At 50.5% G+C, this 18320-nt stretch overlaps 1 protein-coding gene across 4 annotated transcripts in view; it reads left to right on the top strand.

Annotated features, from left to right (window-relative positions):
• The window catches only part of LOC101981297 (core histone macro-H2A.1), a 64073-nt gene extending 46436 nt beyond the window's left edge, over window positions 1–17637 (top strand). For 2 of the 4 annotated variants that reach the window (XM_005355261.2, XM_005355262.2), the window contains exons 6-9: window positions 2470–2560; window positions 6707–6796; window positions 8919–9093; window positions 16876–17637. In XM_005355261.2, coding sequence (XP_005355318.1) covers window positions 2470–2560; window positions 6707–6796; window positions 8919–9093; window positions 16876–17041 — 522 coding nt within the window. In that variant the 3' untranslated portion in view covers window positions 17042–17637. Of the gene's footprint in view, window positions 1–792; window positions 893–2469; window positions 2561–6706; window positions 6797–8918; window positions 9094–16875 lie in introns of all 4 variants that reach the window. The other 2 variants (XM_005355259.2, XM_005355260.2) reach the window with 1 other exon arrangement.
• Window positions 17638–18320: the final 683 nt, after the last annotated feature.

Below are 18320 nucleotides of genomic sequence, written 5' to 3'. Positions count from 1 at the left end.
TGCTCTTAGTTAATGACCAAGGGTTGCCATGGCAGCAGAGCAACACTGGGAGAAAGGTCAGTGGCCCTTCAGAAAGCCCCAGTAATGGGGCAGACACAACACAAGGTATTTGTGAGCCACCCACCAGCCTCAGTGCTACCTGACCTATGAGGTGAAATTATTTTTAAAAAGATACATTGTCTCTCTGGAGAATGACTGGGTTTCTTCCCCGGTGTCTCCAGAGCTCCATTATGGGACTAATGAACACATAGAGTTAAATGTTCCCAAGCAACAAACTATTCTTGCTCTTTGCTGTCCCTGAGTAAGATGGAAGGAAGGAGAGACAGCCAGCAGCTACAGTGGTGAAGAGAGCCTTAGAGACTTGCGAACACATACAAGACAGTGGCACTTTGTAGCTGTATACACAGCCAGGTAGGGTTTCTCTACCACCTTAGTGCCCAAGGACAAGGACCCTGCCTCCCCCCTCACCGAGCATCCTGGTTCTGGGTCCTCATGGTTTCAAGTTCCTCTACAGGAAAACGACCAGCTTTTTTTCCCAGGCCAGTGTGGCTTGTGCTTCCCTTTCACCCTAAGCAACACCTGCAGGTTCTGAATGCCCCGCCTAGCTTGCTTCCCCTAGCAGCCCGTGGCACTGGACTCTTCTGTTTGAAGTAGATCCGCATTACCAGCGGCTCCTGTTTCTCTCTGTGCCCAGTACACTGTGGGCATTGCCGCCTCACCCATGTCCAGGGGTCATCTCTCTGCACCTTGCCGGCTCTCCTGTTATTTCCCACCTCATGCTTCTCTTTTCAGCTGAACCTTATTCACAGTGAGATCAGTAATTTAGCCGGCTTTGAGGTGGAGGCCATAATCAATCCTACCAATGCTGACATTGACCTTAAAGATGACCTAGGTAATTGGGGATGGGGTTTGGCACCACCAGCTGTCAGATGAGAATTTTTGGAACCCAGAATTTAGACTTTTCATTTGCCTAGACTTAAGCATGGTCAAGGCAAATCCCCAATCCTTGATTGGCATATGTTTGTAGACCCTAAATATTGATTCACTCTAGGCCACTCTGAACAGAGACGGTCTCTTAAGTCTCGATTGTGATTGGCTACTTCTCCTGGATTGCAAATACATCACCATCTAAATTCTCTTCCATAATGATCAGACTGGCTGCTGGTTTCTTGGGAGGGATTTTAAAACGTGTTTTTTTGGTTTGTTGTTGTTCTTTTTCTTTCCTTTTTATTTTTGTTTTTTTTTAAGCTGAGAAATCTCAGGTAACAACAGAACAATAGTTTCTCCATTTGAGCTTGGTTAGAATGGCACTCAGGGTGCGGCAGAAAGCGAGCTAGCATTTATGTCGTGGACTGTCCTTACTCAGAAGCAGATTTACCAGCCCTGTCCTCAGCCTTTGCTCCCGTGCGGTGTCTGTCTGGGTGCCTCCTGCAGGCAATGTGGCTGGTGGGGGGGGGGGTTAGTCAGAAGTTTCTGAGTTTGTTCCATTCAAGGAGAGCAGACATTCAGCATAAGGTATCCCACCTCTGTGGTTTCATTCATGAGAGGAACTGTAGCTCAAAGCATGATAAGTAAGTACCCGTCTGGGTACAGCCTTGCTGGGGCTTACAGGCTTTTCAGATGCCTCTTGGGCAGTGCCACACAGCACCAACCACAGGATAGTCTCTGTGCTTTCTGCTCTCAGCTGCAGCTGCTTTTGTCCTAACCTGGTGGGTTTCTCATCAAGGGGCCACTCCCACCTACACAAACTGGCCTTTGCCGAACACCCAATCAGAAATACCCCAATTGAGATATGCCTTCCACCTGCCTTATCCAGATGCCGTCTGTAAAACAGAAGGGCAGAAGCTATAAATGGAATTGGTTCTGTCCAAAATACATTGAAAAGATTCGCTGGGAAAAGAGAACGGCCTGGAAAAATATTTCTGCCCGTTCAGTGAAAAACTACGGGCAACTCTGGACATGATCTGGGCTGTCCTGAGCTCTTATTTCAGGGGAGGCAGAAATGGTAAATCCCGAGGAAAAGTCAAGCCTCCAGGTTGATTGCTGCAGACCAATGGAGAAACTCATTGTTGTGGTTGGCCTGACAGTCCACATTTTTTTCAAAGCAGATGCCATGTTTTTGTAGCCTTCTCAGTGGGGTGCCAGCATTGTACAGGCTTCTGCAGGGTAAAGTGGGGCATCGTTGTTCTGTTTCTTTTAATCTTTGGAAATGATATCATATGTGTGTTTCTCTCTTTTTTTTTTTGACTTGTCATTCAAATGTTTAATTTAAACATGTCACATTTGATATTCCTCCTCCTGTCCTCACTCCCATCCACATGTGCGCACACTGCGTGGACTGATTGCCCCCTGGGCTCATATGTTGGAATCGACCAGGTAGGCCAGCCCTGCCATTGGGGCATTAGTAAATGTGCCTGTGCGTGGGTCTCGGTCCAACACAGTTGATCTACATTTGTTTACCTGTTATAGTTGCAAGTTGTTCAGGCTGACATTGCCTCGATCGACAGTGATGCTGTCGTTCACCCGACAAACACTGACTTCTACACCGGTGGTGAAGTAGGTAATGCCGAGCTGGGTGCTGCCGAGTGTGTGTGTGCATGGTCGGTCGGCCGCGCAGACAGCTTGATCCTCTGACAGCTACGCAGGCTGCATTCATTTCACACTTCCAGCCGTCCCGACCTTCCTGGGGCCTTCGTCCCTGGGTTGTGAACTGGAGAAGTACAGCTGGCCGTCAGCCAGTGCAGCGTGCAGCTGCCCCGTGGGCACTTCTGGTTTGGAAGCTGGCTCAGCGGCAGCATTTCTTTCTCCACCTCACGAGGTACCGCTCTGTTGGAGACTGGATTCCCACAGGCCTCAGTGACAGGCAGGCAGGGCCACTGGTGTGCCCTCATCGGAACAGACATGCAAACTCCCATGCACAGGGCTCAGTGCCCACGCCACTGTCATATGTCAGAAGATGTTTGTTCTTGCGAATGGTCTCACGGACTAGACACACAAAGGGGTCAGTCACTCTTTCTAAATGTGTTCCCACATGCAGGGTTTCAACGAGATTCAAGGTGGATTTAATGAGCTGTCCTTGGACACCACTTAGAGAAGTGTCCTGCTAGACACAGGAAGCACTTGGCTCCCCCCCTGGCAGCTGGCACCTGTGGGTCCAGTGTGCTCATTGCTCAGTGTAGCTGAGGTGACAACTTGAGGGATGTGGGTCAGGACTCAGCATGGCCCTGAGGGTATGTCGTGAAATTCCCCACCTAGGAAGAGCCTGAATCCTAGCTTCACTGTCTTCCCATTATAAGACCTGGCCAAGTCATGTGAGCCCCCACACCTCCTTTTCTCTCCTTGGTAATGAGGGTCTGTGAAGACCAGACAGCACCTATATGGTGGCTCCTGGATTGTGCTTTCTGGTGCCCTCAGTGTTCCGTGCATCTGTGACCTGACATGGGGTGCTGGGCCTCATCAGTGTTCTGAATGTGGACCCAGAGAGAATGGTGACATTCCAAGTCATTACCAAGCCCTGTCACCTTGAGAGATGAGACAAGGAGTCCTGGGCACTGGGCACAGATAGGCTGGGCACGTACTGGGCACAGATAGGCTGGGCTCGCACTGGGCACAGATAGGCTGGGCCTGCACTGGGCACAGATAGGCTGGGCCCACACTGCCCAGCTTGGCTCAGTGTCACCAGCAGAGCCTATGCTTGCACTTGGTTCAGACGTGCGAATTGGGCTGGTGATTCTCCTGGGCATTTTAGACCTCAGACACAGATGGAAAGTGAGCAGATGGCAAGTGTGCCATGCCAAAATGAAACCCGGCTGCAGGCAGTTAAATCCCCTCCTAGGAAGGCAGCTAAAAGAAAGATGTTTCCTTTCTCAAGTCAATAAAAACTTGATGGGAAGGAAGTACTTATTTGGAGAAAAGTAATAAGTGAGTGGCACAGGTCTGGTCTTGTGAGCTGGGAATGCCTAAGGCCTGCTCATCCTGTCCTCCAGGGTGTAAGATGCAGTGGGGACCCTGAAGTCCCCGGGCAGAGTGTCTCGCTGGCTCCGTGAACGGCTCCTGGTCAGCAGAACTGAGCAGAGGGGAAGAAGTATAAGTTTGAGACAGGGTTGCAGCCCATTAGTGAGTGACATGAGAAGCAAAGGTGGCATCCCCAAGCTGAGACTGGTACCATCGCTGTCACAGCTAGCAAAACCTCAGGAGGAGGAAAGAGTAGCAGACGGGAACCCAGTCTTCCAGAGCCCACCTCTGTGCTCTCTGCCGAGATCCAGTCCAAACTAGTACTGACCTCAGATACCTCGTACAATCCCAAAACAACAATAATCCAGATTCATGCATGGCCTCAATTGGCTCCAGCTCCCACTTGATGTGAGAGAAGGGAAAGAGGAAGCTAGGAGGAAATGGCTGCACTTTGCGTTTTTGGTGTGAATTCCTGAGTCCTGAGACTGCTGGAAGAAGGGATTCGAGTGCAGGAATGCTTAGCCCAGTGATTAACTTTACCCATCAAAAGTTCTTTCTAACAGTGAAATAGACCACAGGCTGAGCCTGACATTTGTCCAAGCCTAAATTTTTGCCTAGGCTGTTTTGAACACTGATACTTATGCCTGCTTTCTAAGCATGAAATAATGTTCTTGTTCTCCTGGGAGTAACACATGTTTATGCTTGGGGGCAAATCAGCCGATTGCTTTATGATTAACCCTGAAGTTGAACCTAAAAAGCAAGAGCCTTCCATTAAGAGTGTTGACAATATGGTTGAAAATGGGCCTGTTTCTTGTTAAAAAGTACACGTGTGTCTACATGAACATGTGCATACATGTGTGTGTGTAGGGGTCAAGTCCTGACTGGGTTGATTGCCTGTGACCTAGGGTTCAGTCTTTAAGTTTGAGAAATGCATTAAGTGTATTTTTAGCTTGCAATTTCACTTGTAATTAAAGCAATATTTCATTATGAGTAAAAAATTTCAAGTAAACACACTCTTCCTAAGATAAAACACCTTTAATTATAAAGCAGCCTATTTTCTTAGGAAATGTTTTATATCTTAGAAGGGAATCAGTGATCTTCACAAGTGAAGAACCTGACTGTTTTCCAAATTGCTCAGTTCTCACCTAAGAGTAGATGTCACAGAGCCTTAGACAGTGGCCAACAGAGTAGCGCCCCCTTCACACTTGAGACAGGCTAAACGGAAGACTAGACTATGGACTAAATTATTTGGACCCCACGCTTTCAGCTGCATGGACAGTTCAGCTGGGTGCTATCATGGTCTCATCTGGGCCGTACCAACTTTTGAGTGTGGGGCATGAGGCCCAGAGTGGTCCCCTGAGACACATGGCACATTCAGTTACCACTCTGGTGCTGAAGTTTGCTATGAACATGGAGTAGCAGCAGGTGAAAATCTTTGGAAATGACTTTGAGCCACATAAAGTTCAGGGTGCTTTCAGGGAGGTAAAGGCAAAAGAGCATTCTGAGCTGTTGATGACAGACACAGGATCCCACCACAAGACTCCCGAGCCCGGTCCTGTCTTAGCTCAGGACTCCTGACCACTCTCGTCCACGCCCCTTGGGCTGCTGCAGTGACGGTGATGGGTCAGTCCCTGCCGGTAGCCTTGCTCTGCCTTCCCTGTGACATGTTCAGGGTCTTCCTCTTGCTTCCAGACACTTCCTGGGTTAGTTCACACCCAAGGAACATGCATGTACACGAAACAGTAATTCTGGTCTGGCTGGTACTTTCCAGTAGACCTTGGCCAACCCAGGTACACTTAGACTTTCCAAGATAAATGGGAATCTTAAGGGGAGTATTTCATCCTCTTCAAGGACAAGGACTTTAAGATGCACAAACTGAGGAACCAGAGCTTAAGGAAGACGAGAACTGTAGGCAGGACAAACAGGACAAGCTGCTGTCACCACGGCTGAGATTGCTGCTCGTGGCCCACCTGAACTGGGGAGCTCTGAGTTCTGACAGTACTGGTCATCTTGGCTTTCATAGCAAGCATCCTGGTTTCAGAAAGGCCTTTTAAAAGTTGGGTCCTAAGCGGCCAGCTTTTCCAAGTGTTGTGCAATTCCAGTTTGTCTTTAAGCTCTGCTTCTGATGTTTTCATCTTTTCCTAAAGCAATTCTGAATCATTAATGTAATTAAGAAAATATTGTCTTGAGACCATTTTTTCTTTCTTTTCTCTATTTATTTAATTCACATATGACACCAAGGCTGCAACATAGGAACTAAGCACGCAGTGCTGGCCCAGGGTGGCTATGGGAACACTTTCTCCTTGGCCTCATTCCAGGAGCACTGGCTGCTGGATAGGAGGAGCTTGTGCCTCAGCTTCACAGACCTCCTTATTTGGGGCTTCTCCCCAAGATAAGCCCCTCAGCACACTCATTGGAAGCCAGTGCCACCTGGTTTGTCACGCACTGGAAATCAGGCATGTTTGCCAAGAACAGATGTCTCCTTTGTATCTCCAGTGTCGCTACCCCTGTTACCCTGAGAGAGGGGCAGCAGAAGGAGCCAGAGCGAACTGTAGTGCCTAGTGGCCACTGGCTGAGGGCATATCTTTTCTGGGTTTTCACTCTCTGGCCAGCCAGGGCATAGGTTCTGTTTTGCAGCCTTGTGAAAGTGTAGCTTCTCAGACCACTTAATGTATGTAATCAAGTGACCTGTTGAGTGTCTGTGTGCCACAGACAGGGGGTGGCACTCTGACCCTGCCCTGCCCTTGCCTAGGAAACACACTGGAGAAGAAGGGTGGCAAGGAGTTTGTAGAAGCTGTTCTTGAACTTCGGAAAAAGAATGGACCCTTGGAAATAGCTGGAGGTAAGGTGGGCGGGCCCTGTGCTCATCCGGTGTGGCTTGCACAGTGCTCGGGAGGAGCTGAGAGCAGAGGGCATATAGCAGTGCCACTTGTCTGTGAGGAAGACGGCCTTGGCCCCTTAGAACGTAGCCCGTGCATAGTCAGCAGGTGAAGGCTCATGAAAACCTCCTTCATGTGCAAAAAATTTTTAGTAGCTCCTGTCTGGTGTGTCTATCTCAAAGGGAAAGGAATTATAGAAGCCAAGGCTGACAGATCTGAGAGCTGGGAACAATCGAGGGTGAGACTGAGCCACCTGCAAGTCTGCTGGCGAGCCACCTCCCTCAGCCTCCCTCAGCTGTGCTTTTAATGGGAAACAAACACCCATTTCTCATGCGCCATAACCACCATTCTTGGCTGGAGAGGGAAGAGAAAGACTGGGGGACGTCCATGGGGAATGGGTTGAAATCCAGAAGTAGGGCTCAAGTTTGGGAACCTTGGGGAGTTAGGTGTGAAGAACAGGGCTTCCTGTGTCCATTCAAGGGGAGGGGTACCTGTTTTGCATGAAGACAGACCTTCCCTTCCTCATTTCAAGCTCTTGTTCCTTTGTTTGTTTTTTGAGACAGGGTTTTTCTCTATGGAACTAGCTGTCCTGGAACTTACTTTGTAGTCCAGGCTGGCCTCAAACTCAGAGATCTACCTGTTTCTGCCTCCCAAATGCTGGGATTAAAGGCGTGTGCCACCACCAACCAGCTTTTTCCTTTCTTACTCTACAGTCCTGGATGTCCATTTTGTCAAGGCCATTTTTTTAAAAAAGTAAATCTTGACTACACATAGACATTAGTAATTATATATAATGTCTACAGAGGTCCTTTCAGGAGAGACAGCTGGCCTTGCCCAGCAATGAAATACCACCTGCATCCTTACTAGTATCAGCATCCTGTGGCATGGCAATATGAACTCTGATCTGTGCCTTGGGGCACGGTGGGTAGAGCACCAATGAAAAGGCTCTTCTAGACAATCCCACCTAAGGCCAACCTTGTACGAGGGTAGGGAGGGTGGACACAGACAGCTGACTACAGCAGGGGCTACTGGCCACTCCTACCCATGCACCCATTGCAAGCCCACGAGAGACTCTTGGCACATGCTATGCTCTGATGGGAGGCAAGCCTGGTACAACCAGAGCTATGACTGAAGGAAGGATGTTAGATTTAGAATGGTTCAGATTATTTTAATAGAATTTTTAGGTCTTGATTCTAAGCTATTAGGATTTTGTAGTTACCTAAGCTGTTCTCAAACTTGAGGACTCAGGTGATGTTCTTGCTGAGATTATACCTGACTTAAACTGTTTTGAAAAGTATAGGAGCTAATCCGTTAATGTGTTTTGTTCTAGCCCTCTCCCACCCAATTTAGCCCTAGCTTCAAATGCTCCTTAGGGCTCATGTCACCCTTTTGCCCAGAGCGTGGGAGCCTATGGAGCACAGCCTTACAATTGTTATTGGCACCACAAGACCCTTAAGTGTCTTACGATGCCCCTGGGGCAATGCTGATTATTCAACAAGAGTGCCTTCCTGTAGAGGCTCCAGGACTGCTCCAGGAGACACAGAGACTGGTTCCAGCTCATGCAAGGGACAGAACTGAGCCTGTGCCCTTAGATTTCACGTAGGAGAGGAGACAGTCATGGAGCTGTGCGTCTGGAAACCAGTCCCTCCTTCAGAAAGGGAAGCAGGGCGCCCTAAAGAGCCACTCTTGTTCTGTCATCGTGGACAGGAGCAGGTCACACAACCAGGCTGCCGCTCCTGCAAAGCCTCACGCCCAAGGCCGCCTTGACCCATGCGTAGGAAGTTAGACATTCAGTGGAACTGATGTGAAAGCCCCACGCCATGCTTCTGAGACAGGGACTGCAGACATTCCTCTGCAGCTCCTGGGGCAGCGAGTTGAATGCCGCTGCTCGTGTCGGGAGATGCCTGAAGCGTGGGTCCCAGGTCAGGCTGATGTTGGAGTCATAGCATGGGCACCGCTGCAATGGGCACAGCTGCAGTCTTCCTTGGACACAGGCCCACAGAGGCAGCTAAGGGGTCACTCTAGAGCGGGAGAGAGGTGTGGGTTTGGCCTCCTGTGACATGTGTCGCTTTGTGTCCCTTCCAGCTGCTGTTAGTGCAGGCCATGGCCTGCCCGCCAAGTTTGTGATTCACTGTAATAGTCCAGTCTGGGGTACAGACAAGTGTGAAGAGCTTCTGGAGAAGACCGTGAAAAACTGCTTGGCCTTAGCTGATGACAGAAAGCTGAAATCCATCGCCTTCCCGTCCATTGGCAGCGGCAGGTATGGGCACAGGAATGGGTTTTCTCTAACGATGGCCCCCTTCAGAAGCACAGTCAAAAGAATGCCAAGGAAGCCTCAAGTGGTGTGGTGGGGCTTCCTGCTCTTCTGGGGTTTACCTGGGGAGTCTTCCAACTGCCTGAAACTCAAGCTTCAGGGGAACGTGCTTCTCACTTCTGCAGACACCTGTACATACAAATATATACATACACATTATTTAAAAAGTCATTTAAAAATACAGTGTGCTGAAGAAGAGTTAGAAAGATCTAAAACTCTGTGACAGCAAGTCTCACCACAAAGGAGTCTACAGACAGACAGACCTCACAGGCTCTAAGACTCCCGTGGGTTCAAACAGGAGGAGGAAAGCAGGAAGAGAGAAAGACCTTTCCAGCACAACCTGTAACCGTGTGGTTGTTGAAACTGGGATTGCCGTAGAGAGTTCTGGCAAAGCCCTCGTCTTAGTCTGCTGCTGTAAAGACACACAAAGAAAAGCATTTCCCTGGGGTTGGCTTATAGTTCAGAGGTTTAGTCCATTGTCATGATGGGAAGCATGGTGGCAGACACGGTGCTGGAGAAGTAGCTCAGAGTTCTACATCTGGATGAGCAGTCAGCAGGAAGAGAGCCAGCCACTGGGCCTGGCTGAAACTAATGAAACCTCAAAGGCCATCCCCAGTGCTACACCTCCTCCAGCAAGGCCACACCTCCTCATAGTGCCATTCCTTATGAGCTAACGGGGTTATTCAAACCACCACATCCACTCCCTGGCCCCCATAGGCTTGTAGCCACATTAGAATGCAGAGATGCATTTATTCCAATTTCAAAAGTTGCTGTAGCCTATAACAGTCTCAGGCATGTTTAAAAGTCCAAACTCTCTTCTGAGACTCATGGCGATCTCTTAACTGTAACCCCCTGTGAAATCAAAAAGCAGATCATATATTTTTAACATGTAATGGCACAGGATACGCATTACCATCCCTAACTGCAGGAAAAGGCGCATAGTGAAGAAATATTGAACCAACGCAAGACCAGAAACCAGCAGGGCACACTCTAAACGCTGCATCTCATGTCTGATGTCAAAGCGCTCTTGAGATCTCCAGCCCCTTTCAGCTTGCTTATTGCAGCACGCTTTCACCTGGGCCAGTTCCACTCCCGTTAGCACCTTTCCTTGACAGGTATCCTGCGACTCTGCTATCTCCAACATATTGGAGTCTCCACAGGAAGTCCGGGTGTCACCTTTACAGCTTCATGCAATGACCTCTAGGCCTCCATACAGAGACACCCCTGACACATGCCTGGCCTCCTTAGCCATAGAGGGAGGTGGATACAAAGTGGGGCAGAATGAAAATATCCAAAGACAAGGTCTCGGGGCTAGGCCCTGCCCCAGGTCCTGTTCATCATGTGCTCAGGTAGACTATGAGACCAGTGCTGGGACAGTGTACTCCTTCTGCAGCTGAGGCAGGGGTCGGGCTTAGCCATAAACCATTCCTCAGCTCAAGCCCAGACTTGGCTCTGCCATGCCCTGCTGACTAATGGCAGAGAAACTCCCGTTGAGCATCTCAAGGCTGTTTGGGGAGGTTTGAGAGCTGTGCCGTGGAGAGGGACAGGGTTCCTCAGAACATCAGGCCCTGAATCCTCTCTGCTACCAGCCTGAGAAGGCTGGGGCCAGGCACAAAGCACAGTGCAGGCCCTGCAAGGGCTTTGCTGGCAGGAGCTGAGTCCTCAAGAAGCTTACCTGGGAGTCTGTACTGGGCGAGTGGTGTAGCTCGGATAGAGCTCCTCCCAGTTTTGAGGCTGTGTCCCTCCTCTACCTGAGTAGGTTGGGATAAGGGCAGTGACTGTCTGAACCCTGTGTTGTCCTCCAGGCAGCCTCTGCCTTGCAGGTTAAAAGCATCTCTTGCCAAATTTGCTTCTGCCATCAAAAGAACTGTGGAAGGCAGAGGCCCCTGCTTCCCTGGGCAGCACTGAGATCTCATTACCTAAGTGACTCCATGATGGTCAGTCTCTAACTGTTGCTAACCCTGTTTCTCTGGAGCCATAGCAGACAGAGCCCATCCCAGCCATCCCTCCCAGGCCAGGAGCCGTGGCAGATTCTCTCTGTAGCCTGCACTGGTGACGGGCCCTTCAGTCCCCAGTGTTGTTCACATGGAGACCAGAACCAGACTCCGCAGTGTAGATGAGCTCGAAGGACTCCAGCTCACACCTGTTCCTGCAGCTCGCTCACACCTGGCAGCACTCTGCAGGTGCCATGCCAAAGCAGGAGCTCAGCCCAGCAGAGCTCAGTGGGTGGCTGTGTCCTCTGAATATCTCCAGTCCAGTCTCCTGTCAACACCGTGTGTAGACAGCATTTCCAATCGGTACCAGAAAGCCGAGTGACAGCTGACATGTAATACCAGCTCTTGGAAGATGAGGAAGGAACCTGGCTGTAGCGTGAGACCCTACCCTATCTCCTGGACACACAGCAGAGTCGAACCTTCCCAGTGCCCTTTCCCTCTGCTGTGCAAGTATCTGCAAAGACAAGTGTCTAGTCATGCCACAGAACTTGTTATAGAACTGGGTGTGTTATAGGTGTCAGGACCCCTCCCAAAGTAGACTCAAGATCTTTATTATTTTTTATTTTAGCAGAGCTTCTGAATCGGAGCTTAAATAGGCATACTTGCCGGGCAGTGGTGGCACATGCCTTTAATCCCAGCACTTGGGAGGCAGAGGCAGGCTGATCTCTGTGAGTTTGAGGCCAGCCTGGTCTACAAGAGCTAGTTCCAGGACAGGCTGCAAAGCTACAAAGAAACCCTGTTTTCAAAAACAAAAAACAAGCCATACTTATTGCTTCCACCTCCCATAGAAGGTCTGTTGTTTGGCATTATGTTAGTGTGCTGTGTGACCTCTGGTAAATGAATCAGTCTCTCTGTTCTGAGCCTTCCTTAATAAGCGAGGCCATGGGGGGTCTACCCTTCTTCACAGATGGTTCAGAGGCTCAGTTAATTAATGTTTCGGATGCGCTTTGATCTGCCCTGATGAAAGGTGCTTCTGAAGAGCAAGGCATAGCACCCTTTATCGAAGGTAATAATTTCACGCTCTTTCATATGGCTATTGGGAAATTCTTAATTGAAGCATAAAAGTAATTCCCATAAAAGAACATCTGTTATTACAAACTTATTTACATTTTTCATGGAGTAAAAGTTTTTAAAAATAATCAATGGGGAGCTTTTAAAGGGCAGAATGCCAAAGGCAGCACATGTGCAGGCTCCCCGGCCACATCTGTCAGGCAGACCTCGTCCCACAGCCGTGCAGGCAGCTGCCCCTGCTTTCATGGGGAAAGGATGGGATTATATCTGGCCAGCCAGTAAATCACAGGGGTGAAGAGGGGAATAAAATGACTTGTTTGTGGCATCCAGTGTCTCTGGCGTAGAAGTCAAGGGAACACAGTGACACTCTGGGGAACACTTCCCAGAGACACGGGCTGGCCTGCTCCTGTCACCTTCTGGTTTTGACTGGGGCCAGTGGAGACCCCATGCCTGTAACCCTGGTCTTGGTCACACCTTGCCATGTTAGACACAAGGAAGGGACCCATCTTGGCAACACACAGCAACTCTGGCGGGGCGGGGGGACTTGAGCTACCCCTCCTTCTGATTTATGAGCATAGAAGGAAAGCTGGTGTTCTTCAAACACCATTTATGGGCAACAGAGCCCCGGGCACTGCGAGTCGCTTTCTCTCCACTGTTAAATCCATTCAAAGGTCAAAGAGCGAACTTGGAGGGCAAAGCATGCACCTGAGGTCACACAGCTCATCCTTGGCCGAGCTAGAGTTTGCTGTCAGGCAGGCTGGACCCCCTGCGTGCCCACTGTGGATAGATTTTTCTGGGAAATGTGGTGAATCTCAGCAGTGCCTGAGCTGCTAGGGCACAGCAGTGTCCTGTACCCAGGTGTGACACCCACTGTGAAGTCCCATGGCCTTGTGGGAATCGCACACATGAACACCGAGGTTCCAGTCCTCTTCGCTGCTCTACAAGATGTAGCCTGGGCAGCTTCACAGGCAACCACTCAAAAGCCACAGAGAACGTGGGGAAATGGTAAAGTCTTGGGGACAGCAGCATGGCACAATAAAACTCCTAGCCGAAGTGATCATATAGGTGACAGCAATGTCCACCCATTACCCAGAGCTCCCCTCTTCTCCTTCCAAGACACCTGTCTGGGCTCTGTCTCAGATGTGGCTTCTGACAGGTTTTCTGGGGTCTCCACTGGCCTGCTTCTCACAATGGCCCTTAACCCCCTGGAAGTGATAAGGCTTAGCAAGGCCTACACAGGAGAGGACTCTGCAGACTAGGGGAGCTGGAACACACCCCATATATGGGTCTGCTGAGCTCAGCTTTCCGTGGATTCATCTGCCTGACCTGACAGAGCCCTTGAGACTTCTTTGCACTAGCCCAGGGAGACTGGGGCCAGATGAGGAGAAAGGGTGCTTCAGACACAGCAGGGGTGACCCAAGGGACACTCACATGGCTCTAGTGTGTGCCAGACAAGGCCCAAGGTGGGTAGAACAGGGGCCAGCCCTGCCTGAGGAACTTGAGGTACTATGAACACAAGCCAGAGACAGGTAAGACCAGGAGAGTCTGGGAGGGGGATCCCAGGTGGCTCTAGTGGCCTCTCCTCATCCTCATCACACCTGAGAACACCAGCGCTCATGTCCTGATGCTCCTCCTGCCCACGAGCAGCTGAAGCCTGACTCTACCTCCAGAGCAGAAGCCCTGAGCCCTCTCAAGTCTTCAGCTCACCTAAATTAGAGAGGAAAGCAGAGACCTGTCAAGACTGGAGTGACCATTCAGATGGGAACTAAGGCAGTACCTGTACCAAGGAGCCCGTGGTATACATGCCAACAGCCAGACCTACAGTTCTCCAGTAGAGCTGGGCACCATACCCTGTTTACAGTGCTTACAGTTGGTTGTGATACCAACAGCAGCCATCTAGTCATAGCTGTCTGAGGGGCTGGGACCCACCACAGGAACCTTATGGATGATCCTGGGCCACACCCCGATGCTTAACACACATTATCTTGTCTTGCCCTCTGCCTTCACAGGGCTGGGCAAGTCACAGACAAGGGATGGCAAGTACAGCCAGGAAGTCTGCATCTCTCGGCTGCCCTACCTCTACCATGGGCTAAGAGCATGTAGTCAGGTCTCCTGTGTGCTGTACAAGGGGCTAGCCATGGCACTGTGGCTACAGTTGCCCTCACCTTTTGCAGGGATGGTGGGTGAAGTGTCAGCGTCTCACACATCTGCCAGCAGCGTGAGGAAAGTGCCTGCTTCGCTTCTTCCTGCTGTCTCCATGGCCTCAGCAGGCTGCTTTAGGGCCTGGCTCCCTAGCATGAACGGGTTCACATACTTGCAGGGCAGGGCAGCAGGAGGACATGCTGGGTGTGTGTAAAGGGTGCTGCTGGTGTAAACTTGCAAGTCCAGACTGGCAGCCCTGCCCTGCAGCCTGCATTGCAGAACATGGTGCCAAAGAATAGCCACAGACCCGGGGGAGGGAAAGCTGCAGGGAGAGCCCAGCCAGGACTGCGCGACAAGGTGTCCATGATGCCAGCTACAGATTCAGACTTAGGGTACAGGAACAGGAAGGAATCTTCCTCCAGCAGTAGTTACATACCCCTTCCAAGAGCCACAGAACTGGAAAGCACTGAGGGTCTGTCCATAAACACTGACCAGCAGTGTACCTGGAGACTGGCCTTGCAGTCAGGTAGAGGCTTGGACCACAGGTGTCTACATCACCGCGCTCCCGTGGGGCTAAGGTTAGAGCTGGAAGCCAAGCACAGCAGCTGACTGAGCACACAGGAAGGCATCCTGCAACCCAGTTCCTCAGGCCCTCCTCCAGCTCTGTTCACCTGAGCATGCGTGAAGAGACAGGCAGGCCTGTCTCCGGCGGAGCATGGCTCTCGTAGAGCATGGCCTGGATCTTTACATGGAGAGAACAGCTCCCCCCCACCGAGTTCTCAGGTCCCATCTATCTAGGTTATGCCCATGGACTGAGGTCTGCCTGGTCTAGCGGCCGTTAGCTGATCCTGAGTGAGGGTATAGCAGGGCACAGGGACACCCCCAAAAGTTAGTTATGGCCTGCACTGCTGGGAAGAGCTCTTGACAACTGAAGGGCAAACTCACCTCCTCCGGCAGCCGCACCTGGCATACCCTCTGTGCTCCTCCATACCGAAGGAAGTCATGGCCCCTGTGCCCAGTTGACCGTAAGACCTGAGAGAGTCGCCTTGGGTGCCTCACTATAGCCCGTATTCCTGTCCTGTCCCTGACACCCTGCAGCCTGGCTAGACTACCAGGGTCACTATTTCCCACAGACTGGGAAAATGCCCTGAGGGGGCACTCTACCCTCTAAGGATGGACTATGTGGGACTGCCCCATCTCCTGGGTGACAGCAGGTCACAGAAGAGCATTTTCCTGTGGCCGTGTGACACCTTGAACACTAGCAGCTATGGAGAATGTCACTCCCCAGGTGGTTCGGTGTCACAAGCACATGGTGCAGAAGGCTAGAAAGTGTTAGGGAAAACATTGCCACTCCAGTGTGCAGACCACCCCACCTAGAAGTAGGCACGCACCCAGGAAGACCGCAGTAAGCAAGAGGATGTCCATGACAGCCACTCTGAGTGTTAGATTATTTCCACCAGGCTGGCACCCGTGCACTGCAACTCCTAGGGGTGCATATGCAGTGTTGACCAGGACCCGAGTTCATACTCAAGTTCCAAGCTTTATGGCATTTTCAGTGGAACCATACACCAGTGGCAGGACACTGATCTGGAGACTTTGATGATATCCTGAAGTCAAGACCCAAAGTTTTGCTCTGCAACAGAGTGGCTGCTCTGCCTTGAAGATGGTCTCTGGACCAACAGCCCTTGCTGCTGACACCCAGTAAGAGGGCCATACAACTAGAGGCCAGAGCTATTCAGAGACACCCCCACCCCACCCATGCCATGATGGCTGACATTGACGGGACTCTAACGCTGGTTCCAGGGACAACAGAAAAGAGAAGCAGAAGCTTATGTACCCTTGACCATCTTGTGCACGTTCAGCGTCCCTACTTACTGATCCCCTTCTATAACGTTCCCCGGGGCCCTGCCTCCCTGTGACGATTGTATCATATTCTTCCTATGCCCACTGTTAAATGCCTGCCATCTTGTGAGTGCTGAATGGCTCCGCCTGGACGATGAGCTGCGATAGCCATGCTTTTGGTTTTAAGTGAGTTGCTTGTTATGCATGCAGAGGAACAGTGAGCCGCAGGTAGACAGCAAACACCAGACCAGGTGAATCGACCCCAGAAGCCTAACGGAGAGGGCGGGCAAATGGAAAGGAGTTCATAGCAAGCAGCTGTAGTTATCGGATGGGTCGGCTGTGATCCCCATTTAGACGGTTCTGAGCAGTGCATCTAGCTTTTTCCCCACTGCAGGCATTTTTTTATAGTATGGTTAGAAATGGTTTGCCTTCTGGTGTGCTCAAGAGCTCTGTTCTTAATGTCATTGGGCTGTTACTCTTGGCCCTTGTATCAGAGCCAGTTTTCCTCAGTGCGAGGAATCTAGGAGGGTCCCCGAGATGGCCATGCCCTGAGCCGAGAGAGGTCACTCCCAAGTACAAACAATACATGACAGCTCCCTAATCGACTTGACCCACGAGGACTCCCCATGAACACCTCCAGAGCTCAGTAAACTCCAGCCCAGAGCGAGGACCCTGCAGGGGAAGCCGAGGTGGCTCATTGTGGAGCCCTGAATGCTGACCACTGTGTTCTCTCCTACAGGAATGGGTTCCCGAAGCAGACGGCGGCCCAGCTCATTCTGAAGGCCATCTCTAACTACTTCGTGTCCACTATGTCCTCCTCCATCAAAACCGTGTACTTTGTGCTTTTTGACAGTGAGAGTATAGGCATCTATGTGCAGGAAATGGCCAAGCTGGATGCCAACTAGGCCAGTGATCCCTAGAGCCAGCACAGACCATGTCCCCTGCCTCCAACTGGAAAGAAAGAAAGAAAACAAAAAAAATAACCTTTGCTCTTACTGGGAGGTGGGACTGCTTTCGTTTTCAGTTTTGCTCATCTAGGGAAAATAAGGTTTTGGTTTCCAGTTTGATTGTTTTGGGCCTTCTAAAATGTTTTCTGTTAGCACTGATAGTCAGCATTGTCCTCGTTAAGCACTGCGTTCCAGACCGTGTCTGACTTAGTTAACCTAGGGGATTTTATAGTTTTCCTTTAATGAAGTCCTGATTAACACAGAGCAGTGGGGAGGACGGTCCCTCTCCTGTGTCGCAGCAGCAGGAAGCCCCATTTGTAATGTGTGTTGTGGTGCTTTACTGTACACCCAGTGGCGTTCTTTTTACTATAATGTTTTTTCCCTCAGAAGAAAAATCATAAAATTTGCAACAGACCTAACTTTTGTTTACTTTTTGTCTTAATGATAGATTTGAAAATGAAAAATGTTAAAGACAGAACTGAATCTGTTGTCCTTAATTATATTTGCAATTTGAAATTTGTGTGAGTTGATTTAGTAAAATGTCGAACTGCTGTGACTGGCATGTTTTGCATTATTGTACCTGAGTGTCCCAGGCCAGTTTCCCTAGGACATGGGTCTCCTTATCCTACAACCCAGAAGGCTCCCCGATAGTCCCACTGCCTTGGCCAGTAGGTGTGTAGAGAATTCATGTAGGAAGCTTCGAATCTCCCGAGGGTGGTCCGGGTGTCTGCCCCATTTCACAGAGGAGGCAGGCTGTGTACCCAAAAGCCACCCGGGTGGTAAGTGGCGGGTACAGGGACAGCCTTGAACTCTGGGCCAACCTCCTCCTACCCCGTCTGACTTGGGCCTGGGCGCTGCAGATAGAACTGAAGCCTCAAGCCCTCTCCTGGTTTATGTTTGGTCATAGCCCTGAAGGAGGGTCCCTGGCAAGAGGGTTCCCAAAGACATTGTGCCACTACCAAGATCCAAGGATGTCCTGCCACTCCAGGGTCCAAATGCCTTAGAGAAATACAAGACACATTTTACTTCATGGGCACTTGTGGCTTAATCTTCATTTGCCTAAAGGCACTGCCGTCTCTCGTTTATTTCAGAAGTGACTGTCTAGAAGGGCAGGCAGAACCATAAGGAATATGAAGTACCCGAACGAATGAACGTGAAAGGTCTCTTCTGCCAGGTGTGGTTTCAGGGGCTGGTGGAGCCCTGTGAAGAAGAGGCTAGTCGGGGCTGTACAGACTGT

The sequence above is a fragment of the Microtus ochrogaster genome, chromosome 16, assembly GCF_000317375.1.
Source record: "Microtus ochrogaster isolate Prairie Vole_2 chromosome 16, MicOch1.0, whole genome shotgun sequence".
Classification (NCBI taxonomy): domain Eukaryota; kingdom Metazoa; phylum Chordata; class Mammalia; order Rodentia; family Cricetidae; genus Microtus; species Microtus ochrogaster.
Note: the sequence above shows the minus strand (reverse complement) of the source record. Positions and strands in the feature narration are given on the sequence as shown.